A 12,667-nucleotide genomic window follows, 5' to 3' on the forward strand; every position below is an offset into this window, starting at 1 on the left:
CGAATATAAAACATTCATTATTTGTTTTATATAACATCTAAATAGATTCCTGTCATTTGAATCAAATGAAAGGTAGCCCAGCCAAGAGGCCTACATTTCATTCACATTTATTAAAACAGTAACATTTTGTTTTTAATATTATATTAAATGTTATATTTATATGGATTTTATAAACACACTTTTAGTGATAATTATGTCAACAAACGACCAAACAATCCTAGGCCTAGCAAGGCTAAAACGGCAAGGCTACTAGCTAGGCCTAGCTACAGTAGACTAGACCTAGGCCTAGTAGTACAGTAGTACTAGCTTGGCTGAAAGGCAAAACTTTGACAGACAATTGGAACTTATCTAGGATAATTATGGTTTTTCCAACGATTCCATGTCTTGTAGGGATGTCCCCATTAATTAATCAAAATCCTAAAAATGATCTAAAGCTAATTTAAATGCCTTTTTGAATGACATTATATCTCCAAATCGTACACAAACATCTGCTGCAGCTGTTGCATATATCTGGCGGTGTTGTTTACAAAGAACAGAGGTAGGACAACAGTTGGCGCTGTTGTATTTCACAGTAATTTGTACAGCAGATCTATTTTCATCCGCGAAACGTTTTTTTTTCGTACACAAATATGTTTAAAAAGTACTATCGATCGTTGAATAGTACGTACTATTGCACGCCATGTGACCCACAATCGTCCAATCAAATGACAGGAATTTATTTAGGTGTTATATAAATGTTAATATGCACTCTTTTTGCCCGATTTCAGTTTTACAACCATTCTTTAATAATATCATAGTTGATTCACTTTTCAACTCGAAATTACGTTATACAAGTGACAGGCTACGCACGTCCGTGTAAGTTAACAAAATGGTGAAAATATGCTAAATTTTAAAATTAATATAGATTGTCAGAATGCTCAGGAACACCTATTTTGCATTTCATTTTCTTAAATAAGTGTATCATGTATGATTTATTATGAAATTAAGAGAACAAAAGTTGATTAGTTCATCATTAATTGCCTATTAAATTTATAAAAAATAATTTCGACAATCAAACAAATTATGACATTTTCATAGGCCGAAATAAACTTACCATTAACTTTCTTCCTTAAAATGTTTATATATTACATTTAATAGTATATAGTCTGACAGTGCATCAGTTGTGTATGGCTCGGTGGTACCGAGATCGAGTCTCACCTTGGTAAACAAAACGAAATAAGAAGCTTAGAGACATAACAGCTTCCACAATATGTGTGCTGTTTCCAGGATGGCCGACATGTGAGCTCTTAACTTTTCATGCCCTTTTTTTTGCACTCTACAGCTCACTATGTCGGTCGGTCAGTAAACACTAACTTGAGCACGCAACTGCAGCCATCTACATGGCCTTGTTATTTTACATATTAAATATTGTTACTCCTGATCTTTTCTGATGCAAAACATTTGATGGTTTGCTTCTTTCAGGATTGTATTTCATTCAATTTACATTTTCAATTAGTTTGAAGTGATAACCTAATAATCAACTATTATTCACTTAAATCAACCCAAGGACAGAAATAAATAACTTTGTTTTGTTATTTTCAGGTAATCCCTCAAAACAGTTTACAAAATTTGTCGCTGACAAAATGAGAACAATGAAAAGTGAAAACGTATGTCAACAACATTTTATTTAAAACATTAAAATAATACAAAAGCCATTTATACTTCTTTTTTTGTGGAAAGATATCAATCTAGTCCACTGGACTTACTTACTAACGTAAGTTCAGTGAACTAGATTGATATCTTTCCACAAAAAAAATATTACACTACCTGAATAAATGAGAATATTATTACTAGCCTAAACTGAGGGGTTTGTTTTCTTAATGCAAATCAATGATTCTTCAACAAGCAAATCAAAACTAATGTGGTTTGGAAAGTAAATGTATTTTCTATTTAGGTAAATATAAAGAATATTTAAATTAATATAGCTCATCGACGATGAGCTATGCTCGACGCGATTATGAGATCATGTTCCGAATATGAGCACTGTTTCAATATTTTAATAGTATGATTTATAAAGAATATTTAACTATTTATAAGGTTTGTTTTCATTATATGAGTTAGGTTGTCCAGAAACCACCTAAAGGTGATAATGATTCTAAAAATATTGAGGGCCATGATGATATTAATGACAACCACACCAATATTGAAGACAACTACAACAAAGATGATGATCATGACAATCACAGCAAAGATGATGATCATGACAATCACAGCAAAGATGATGATCATGGCAACCACAGCAAAGATGATGATCATGACAACCACAGCAAAGATGATGATCATGACAACCACAGCAAAGATGATGATCATGACAACCACAGCAAAGATGATGATCATGACAACCACAGCAAAGATGATGATCATGACAACCACAGCAAAGATGATGATCATGACAACCACAGCAAAGATGATGATCATGACAACCACAGCAAAGATGATGATCATGACAACCACAGCAAAGATGATGATTATGACAACCACAGCAAAGATGATGATCATGACAACCACAGCAAAGATGATGATCATGACAAACAGAGCAGTCATGGTAATGATTAGTTTGTGTAACTTTTTAAATTCTGTTTTTTTAAACAATAGTATTAAGAATTCTGTAATATTATATTGATGAATCTTTTTAATGACTGTAACATAACATGTGCAATCCTGAGATTTGATCCCATTCACAATATAGTGGAGTTTGTACTGTACCTTGATCGTGCTGTTTTAAAGCCATTAAATTGGAAGGTAATACTCTACAGTATCTCCTGTAATAGAAATTTAATTATTTGCAGTTCTAAATTAATTTGTTTTTCTAGTATTTTCCAACTTGACTAAAGTAATTTAAGAAATTTATTTGTATTTATATGATTAAATTAAATTTTGAGTAAAATGCTATACAATTTGTAAAGATAATGACTACAACAGAGATAATGATAATGACTAAAACAATGTGGTGATGATATAATGACTATAATAATTATGTATACAAAAACAATGATGAGAATGATTGTTTATGAGTATAACATTGTTGGCAATTACATTGATGATGATGACCATGACGATGATGTGATATTATGACAAAAACTATATCATTGATGATAATAGTGATGAAAACTATAACATTGATGATAATAGTGATGAAAACTATAACATTGATGATAATAGTGATAAAAACTAAAACATTAATGATATTAGTGATGAAAACTATAACATGAATAATAATAGTGATGAAAACTATAACATTGATGATATTAGTGATGAAAACTATAACATTGATGATAATAGTGATGAAAACTATAACATTGATGATAATAGTGATGAAAACTATAACATTGATGATAATAGTGATGAAAACTATAACATTGATGATAATAGTGATGAAAACTATAACATTGATAATAATAGTGATGAAAACTATAACATTGATGATAATAGTGATGAAAACTATAACATTGATAATAATAGTGATGAAAACTATAACATTGATGATATTAGTGATGAAAACTATAACATTGATGATAATAGTGATGAAAACTATAACATTGATGATATAGTGATGAAAACTATAACATTGATGATATTAGTGATGAAAACTATAACATTGATGATAATAGTGATGAAAACTATAACATTGATGATAATGAACAATAACAATGATGATAATGATGAAAACTATGATAATCAGATTACAACAATGTTGCTTTTTGCATGTGGAGTATTAAAACAAAAATCTGTTTCAGCTACAGGTACTGACATTCCTGACATTGATACAGATCAGCAGTTAGATAATGATGTAATACAGGATATTGAGGACAATAAGGAGGAAACCTTTAAAGACACATTCAACATCTGGGATCACGGTGGACAACTGATATATCATGGTATACATCGCGTAAGTTATGATGTGTTTGTCTATACATGGTATTTATCAACATAATAGTAGCATTATTATTGATATGCAGACTCAAATAGTTTCTGCACAAAGGCTCTGTAAGAAGTTTCAAATAGTTCACTACAAAAACCTTTTAACTCTACAGTATGTTGGCCAGTTTGAGTATGAGAAAAATATAACCTATGGAAATACAAATAAACAGTACATATTAGTGAAAATCTTGCTAGTACTTACTTGTCTTCTCTTCTGCCATTTGCTATTTAGCTTTTAGTTCAAATTTTGTATTTATATTGTTAAATCTATATAGCATAACTATCTTTTTCCTTCCTCTTCTTTTACCATCATATCTTTTTTATCACAATTTTCAATATAGTCCTCCTCCTCTCCTTTCATATCCATACAAACTCTGCAGGTGACACACATGATTTTATTTTTCCAATTATTTTTTCTGCCTTATTTATTCTATCCATTAGTATTATTATTATCCGTTGACAATTCACTATATACAGTATTTACAGTAAATCCTATTAATCCATAATTTCTGTTTTTAATGTGTACTGATTCTAGTTTTCTGAGGTGAGTTATTGTATATTTCTGCAAAAATGTTGTTTTAAATGAATTTGTACCAGAGAAGTATTTGGTAGAAAGAGTATTAAAAACTAGATTTAATTTGTCACTATGACGAATTATAGGTTATATGCATTGATTTAAATCAAGATAATTGATTTTTAAAAGATATATTGATTGATTGATTGTCTCAGAATCTTTAATTATTTTAATATATGATAGGATCTGGCTAACGGGAATACAATAGCCGGTATAACAATCCGATCAAAGATCCCTCTGCGTATAATGTCATAAACCACACGTACTCGTATAAAGCAATTTTGAGTTGAATATGATTCTATTATTAGAAAAGGTTGTACAACAGAAATCGGACAAATTTCATCAAAAATAAATTTTGACAATATTGAAAATTTTAAGAGCGGGTACACATGCGTTATATGCGCTACGCACGTTATTGTATTGTTATATGATGAAATATGACATTTATGAGTACCAAATTTTGATTAATTGTGATTCATGCTTGTGAAGATATGATTACAAACATGATTTCGTTAAATCGTGCGTAATTTTTGATTGTGCACCGTGAAAACATAACCACATCGATTCCTGGCCATAAGAAATATACTCTGAAAAATTGACTTAGCTAGATGAAACTGATATCAAGATAATTGACGGACAAAATAGTGCTATGGAAAGAATAAATAAATAAAGAAATAAATAAATAAAGATCCTGACAGAATCAAGACGTTGTATGCATGATAATGCATATAACCTAATTATATTAAAACATTTTATATAAAGTTCTTAGTTATAGATAACCACTTAAAAAATAAAATTTGTCTAAATATCAGAAAGTACAGTAAAATCAGTAAAATACTTGCTTTTTGCAGATGTTCATGACATTGGAAGCACTTTATATTGTTGTATTTGATCTTAGTGTGAACCTTAAGGATCGTGCTATTTTCATTGATTCAAATGGAGTAAGTATTTGTAGGCCATGTAAAGTAATATTTTGAGGGCCCTTAATAGCAGTTAACTCACTGGGCTAAACTGGAAAGGTTACCCTCTTGTTTTAAATATACGTATTGTAAATATTGTGGTGGAATAAGTCTTTTTGAAAAGGAAAAAGGACATATGCTATTTTGTTTCATACCTTCCAGATAAGCTTCAAATTTAATTGTGGATAAAATCATTAAATTGTATGATAATTGTTGAATTTTTTTTTCAGAAAAAACGTAAATATCATTGGACCAATCTCCAGTTCATATTATCTTACATCCTGTCAGTTTATTCTCATAGTCGTATTGTGAAAGAAAACAAAGAAAAGGGAGTTCATAAACCAACTATCCTTATTGTGGGTACACATAAGGGTAAGCTTAGTTGGTTTAAAAAAAAACAAAATGCTGAGGTAAATACTCAATGCTTCCATTTTTATGTTTACTGAAATTACCACAACTAAGCATACATGTCAGATCTATAATAAGCAAATGAGTACTAGAGTAGTGCATCAATTAATTTGATTACTTAAGTCTATCGTGCGATTATTAGCAATATAGTAATCCCAGAGTCTATCATAAAGAAGTTTTTGAATATTAATTTATAAATTTGTTATTATTAGGCAAAAAAGGTATTTAAAAAGCTTCGAACTGCACTTAAAGAGAAACTGTATGAAGAACATGTATATCACCGATATTTTGCCATCGAGAACAGTAAAGAAACTACAGATGAAAGTTTTAGTGAACTCAAAAAGGTTATTGATGAGTTTATGTCAGATTTAGAAAAGCCTGTTCCTTTGAAGTGGATGCGTTTTCGATGTGGCATACATAATCTAAGGAGAGAAAAACACTTTTCTTTGTGTCCTGTTGAAGAGGTAAGTTTAGTGTTTTGTTTTGAGAATAGAAATGTGTTTAAAATAATATCTAAGAAAGCATAAACAAAAAAACAATTATTATTAGTAAATTTTAAAAAGATATCAATCTAATGCGCTGGACTTACTTGTTTAGAAACAGCAACGTTTCACGACCAATCAAGGTCGTATCATCAGGCCGAATGGATGGAATTGTGGCATTTGATCAGTGCTGTTAGTAAAGGAGGAGCTGTTAGTAAAGCGTCTAGATATTTTGTTGATAGCTGAATTGAAAGTACAAAATACCTTAGACGCTTCACTAACAGCTCCTCGACTCTGTCACGGGTCACTAACCAAACGCCACAATTCCATCATTTGGCCTGATGATACGACCTTGATCGGTCGTTTAACCTCGCTGTTTTTAAACAAGTAAGTCCAGTGCATTAGATTTATATCTTTTTAAAATTGATACTACCTGGATGAATGAGAATATTCATATCCATATTATTAGTAAATATAATAATATTGATTGGTAATATGGTCCTAACCATGTCTGAAGAATTATGAGCCAAACCTAGTAATATTACATGGAATATTCACAGCAATGTTACCATTCTAAAAGAGCAATCGTATAAACAATTGTATATCCCCCAGCTGGCCGTGTGTTCCTTCAGATTTTTTCCAGTAAATTTTATCAAGTAAATGACAAAAAAATTACAGTATTCATGCAGAACTTTTTATATGGTAATTGTAAGATTTTATGCCATAAAGGACAAAAATAATGTTATAAATGTATACCTACCTATGATTTTATATTTTATTTAAATTTGAATAGTAATTAATATTTTTCTTTAGCTTAAAACGCTGGCAAGTGAGAATGGTATTGCAGATGAAAAACAACAATCAATCCTTCTTAACTTCCTGTATGATCTTGGTGAAATTGTTTACAGGCCTGACAACAAATTATTAAAAGATCAAGGAGTGTTAGATCCAATGAAGCTGGTTGAAATTTTCACGGCTTTTGTAACAGTCATTCCACCAGAAGATCCAGTAAGTAGGCTCATAAAAATGTTAATGCAGTGTTGCTTGGGAAAATAATAGTACATGTGAATTCCTATAGGCACTGTAGTATCAACAGCAATATTTATCCATGTTCTGGTGGGTTTTTTTTCAACATAATTCCTGCATCTCTTTTCAGATTCTAAATTGTTTGATAACTTAATGAACACAAAATCATAACATGTATGGCTAATTGGCGGTGTTTTTTTTAGCTGCCCATTTTTAGGAAGGCTTTTGATAAACTTGACAGGGGCATACTGGAAGAAGACTTGTTGCGTGAATTATGGAAAAAGCATAAAGTTGACGAAGGAAAGAATTTTGAGTTTCTTGTAGCACTGATGATTCAATTAGGTTTCATTTGCGAGAGGGAGACAACCAGCAGCCAAGATGTGGCAAGTACATCTACAGTAGGTTTTGTTAAGTTATCTTTTCTAACAGGATTTGCATGGAAGATTATGATACATAATTAGTGAAATTGTATATAAAATTAAAAAGTATTTGTAGGGTTCAGACATATTTTGACTAAACTTTTTGCTGAAAGATGTTTTTAACATGTACAGAAAATGATCTTTAGTTTTCTTATTAAAAGAAATCTAAATGACATTTTACAAATCCAACAATTTCAGGAATCTGTTGGAAAGCGATCATTCTTTGTGCCACTACGCCTTGCATTCAAGACATCAAGTGAAGTGAAACCAGTGTCTGATGATTCACAATCTATCAGTATCTATTACGACTTTAAGGGATATCTGCCAGATGTATTGTTTCCATATATGATTATTGATTTCCTCAACAAATTTCAAATGAAAGGTGTTGACCCAATACTCTTGTATAATCATGCTGAACTTGACTTCAACCAAGATCATCATGTGACCTTATATCTTGTCAAATTTGTGACTATGGACGATGAAAGAAAGTTCTTGTTAAAGGTACTGTATCATATAATTTGTTGTGAATAAGTTATGATTTAATAATAAAAACTTAAATTCAAATATCAAAACATCACTTTCCTTCTTTCTTTTTTAGGTGACTATTAAAAGAACTCTTGCTTGTAATGAAACAAGTAATGATGAACCCTCTTCTAAAGCATGTAAAGAGGTTTGTTATTTCATATATCAATATTGAAAACTATATCATTTTTTATAGATGTTTTTGTTGATTTGTTTTTTTGTAATTATGACATAGTTTAAAATAACTTAAATATTTAAAATCATGTTTGTGTAGTTTACTTGATGCGTAATATAATTTGTAATTTTTATTGATATACATTATTAATTGAATATTAAATTGATTATTGACAATTGATTTATAAAAACAATACATCTTTAACAAATAAATGATATAATCTTAATATTATATCAATTTAAAATACAAACAACTGAAAGTACAGTTATCAAAACTAGTTATAAGTGATTTTTAATGAAATGTAGATTTTAAAATTTGTGCTATATTGTTTATGTGTTAATTGCATGTTTTTGGAAATTAACCTTCAATTTATATTGTTAGGTTTTGTTAACGATCCAGAAGTCATTTGAACCTTCTCAAGATGGTGGTAGAAGAGGGATTCAATATGAGAGATGCATACTTTGTGATGTATGTAGTGATATATCAGAACAGAAGCACATTCAAAATCTTGGTGATTTCCACGACGAGAAGTTGAAATGCTCCAAAACTGGCATGATTATGAGCATGGATGTTACACGTTACAAGCGGCTATTTGAAGGTAAGAGTAACAAAACAGACAATTGTATTTTTATTACCCCTAACTATAGTAAACAGTGTGAAACAATTAGGCGTCATGTCCAAATGTTTCCAAATGTACAAACCGCGTCAAACGGTCACCGTTGATAGCTTGATCGTTTAAAGGGCCTTTCACACCTGTTCCGGCACGGTTCCGGTCCGGCGAGTCGAACGCCAATGTTTCGTTTTCACGACGCTCCACGCGGCCAAGCACCAATCGATATGCGCGTAGCCACGTAAAAACGAAACATTGACGTTCGATTGGATTTGCCGTCGCCGGACCGGAACCGTGCCGGAGCAGGTGTGAAAGGCCCTTTACGCGTGCAACGATCGTAAAAGAGCTAATTAATTTATGCATTTAGTATTGTACCGCCCACCGCCCACTGTAATTGTTTAGCCGTTAGACGCGCGTTTAACGTTAAACGTTGTTTGTTTTACAATGTCTATGTGTCATCGCCTTTAGAAGCATAGACAATACACACAAACAATGTATTGTTCGCTAATTAAAATCCAATTTTTGTAGCCGCCCTACGCATCAGTTATCCTAATTTGGCCGGAAACATCAGCCAACGAGACCTCAGCTCACACAGAGAGAGTTCAGGCTAGCCTAGTTTCGGCGGCCTACACTATAAATTGGGAATTGGGTTCAATAGCGAATTATAAAAACAACGACACCTAGGCTACTAGGACGCCAACAAAATATATGCAAAATAAATATATATTCCATGTTAAGATTTTCCAGTCATATGCCTTTTAAATGATTAAGATATTGTGTAAAGAAAAAGGCCCGACCAGAATTTGGAGTGGGAAAAACATGCGAGTGGATCGGAGTCTGGGAACAGTTTAGATATAAATAGAGGAAATCCAGGTACACGATCTTAATTACTGTTTTATTGTCGTCAGCACAGCATCCACCACCCTCTAATGGACGGCCACCGGCCGTACTGAGTTAAAAAATATCATGTTAGAGGTTGAGGTAAAACATCGAGTAGTATCGCGTTTCATGCCAAAAAACCCAGGTCTGTATTAATTACGGTCTTCTCTGTCGGCAATCTTTTTGAGCGACTTGAACTTTTTGATACCATAATTAGAATGAATGTTTTACCATCTTTTTTGTGGGCATCGTTTCTGGATCAACGGATGTTCGATATATACGAAGATCGCATCCACAATTGATTTTTTTTCTTCTTCAAATTTGCAAAAAGTTTTATGTCACAAAAGTGTCTGGTTTTACAGTATTATATTATGGTAGTAAATTCTAACTTAGTTAACAAAAATACAGCGACGACAAAGCTCAAAAGCCTTCACATTCCTTGTTTAATAAGTATAATAATAATTATTATTAATACAACTAGGCCCTTGTGCAACGGAAAAATAGCCAATGATTTATATTTATTTTCAAGAATATTTTACGAGGGTGGTCTATCCAGCCGAAGCTGATCAGGGACCCTCACAAAATTACAATATGACGAGACATATATAACAATAAAAATTTAATTAAAATAAATCAACAATGATAATAACTGTTTTTTAAATACTTTAACTGTGCTGTGATGTCCTGTAAAAGTCGATTGTGATCTTTTGCCTGTCAAACGAACCAAGTAGCCTACGGTGACGTTTGAATCTATACGATTCAAAGACGGTAACGTTTGAATTTAAAGAATCAAGGACGGTAACATTTGGATTTATATGAATTAACATTCTGGATACAATACTTGTGGATTTTATACCAATTGACTGAGGACAAGGAGGCCTAAAATGGTTTAAAGTATAAAACTATACGTATCTGCGTGTGCTGACTCGCCTTCAAATCACCCGCCAGTGTGCTAGTGACGTCACTCGTTGTAATACCACTCCTCAAGCCTAATTCTCGAGCGGCCGTGACCTAGCATCATAATGGCCAACAACTTACTATTGTACCTGTTTGTCATCGGTGCAACATTATCAATTCGGATTTTTATCGATCTGAGCTCATCGGAAATACACATACATCGAGATGTTAACTACAATACATTTATTACAAAATGTATACCAAACAAGTCTTTTAAACACGGTCAAAGTAAGTTATACAGCATATTTGTATCTCAATTATTTACACCTGTCAATAACCGAACATCAAAGCAAAAAATAAAAACAACTAAAACGAAAGCCGACCGCTTTATTCTGTTTTTTGGTCTTATGCTAGCTGGCGATGTCCATCCATGCCCGGGGCCTACCGGAGCAAGAAAACCTAAGTGCCCATGTATAGTTTGTTCAAAAGGAATAATCAAAACCAGTCGAGCTATATCGTGTGATAATTGTGATCGTTGGTCGCACATAAATTGCATAAACTTCCCGTTAAAGAAGTATACTGATCTATGTCATTCAGGGGAAGAATTTGCATATGAATGCCAAGAATGTGTATTTAAAAACCTACCGTTTAGCAACGCTGATGTTCACGATACTTCAAATGACCACCGCGATATCGATACATCAACTCTCACAAACGATTCGTGTGATGACCCCGATACATTGTTATCTGAAATCTTCAGATGCAAAGGTCTCCATTGTTTACACCTGAACACCAGAAGCCTTCTTCCAAAAATCGATGAAATTCGGTCTATTGCAAAAAAGACTGATGTATCCTTAATAGCAATTAGTGAGTCCTGGCTGGATAAATCTGTAAATAACAGTGAAATAAGTATCGAAAATTATTCAATTGAAAGAAAAGATAGATGTACGAATAGTGTTGGAGGAGGCGTATGCCTCTATATACGAAATGATCTTACCTACAACGTGAGAGATGATCTCCAAAACGATGATATTGAATCTTTATGGATAAATATATTATTACCTAAAACCAAACCTATTCTAATCGGAACCTGTTACCGACCTGAAAAGCAGCGATTGTTTTTTACCTCACTTGAGACAATCTGTGGAGATATTTTACAAGGTCAAGAAGTTATTATTTTAGGTGACTTTAATGTAGATGTATCATCTAATAATTTAAGTAAAAATAAATGGGTGTCCCAATTTTGTATTATGTTTAATCTCACCCAACTTATTAAGGACCCAACACGTATTACTTGCACTACCTCTACCATCATAGATCTTATTTTCTCATCCGAACCTCTTAACATTTTCCAATACGGAGTTATCCCTTACGGTGTCAGTGATCATTTTATAACTTACTGCACCAGAAAGATAGTTAAAATCCCGATTAAGAGGCATAAGACGATTAAAATACGATCTATGAAATCATACTCATCAGAACTACTTACTTCTAAATTAAATGAATTAGATTGGTCCGATATCACAAATTGCACAAATGTCTGCACTGCATGGGACTGGTTCAAACTAAAAATGATGAATGCCATCAACCAAGTTGCTCCTTTAAAAGAAATAAGAATTAAACAACGTTCCAAACCATGGTTCACATCAGAAATTAGAGATCTGATCATTAAACGTGATAAATGCTTAGCTAAATTTAAGAGAACTCGTAATGAGCACATATTTACTGTCTTTAAAAAGTTAAGAAATTCTGTAAA

The 12,667-nt window shown here is 32.2% G+C and overlaps 1 protein-coding gene across 1 annotated transcript in view; it reads left to right on the forward strand.

The window, feature by feature from the left end:
• The window catches only part of LOC140047598 (uncharacterized), a 32,222-nt gene that overhangs the window by 903 nt on the left and 18,652 nt on the right, over positions 1–12,667 (forward strand). Inside the window, exons 2-12 of the mRNA XM_072092634.1 lie at positions 1,582–1,646; positions 2,101–2,584; positions 3,777–3,928; positions 5,386–5,475; positions 5,724–5,903; positions 6,114–6,365; positions 7,197–7,391; positions 7,613–7,807; positions 8,027–8,329; positions 8,427–8,498; positions 8,907–9,123. Coding sequence (XP_071948735.1) covers positions 1,582–1,646; positions 2,101–2,584; positions 3,777–3,928; positions 5,386–5,475; positions 5,724–5,903; positions 6,114–6,365; positions 7,197–7,391; positions 7,613–7,807; positions 8,027–8,329; positions 8,427–8,498; positions 8,907–9,123 — 2,205 coding nt within the window. The remainder of the gene's footprint in view (positions 1–1,581; positions 1,647–2,100; positions 2,585–3,776; positions 3,929–5,385; positions 5,476–5,723; positions 5,904–6,113; positions 6,366–7,196; positions 7,392–7,612; positions 7,808–8,026; positions 8,330–8,426; positions 8,499–8,906; positions 9,124–12,667) is intronic.

The sequence above is a fragment of the Antedon mediterranea genome, chromosome 4 (assembly GCF_964355755.1).
Source record: "Antedon mediterranea chromosome 4, ecAntMedi1.1, whole genome shotgun sequence".
NCBI lineage: Eukaryota > Metazoa > Echinodermata > Crinoidea > Comatulida > Antedonidae > Antedon > Antedon mediterranea.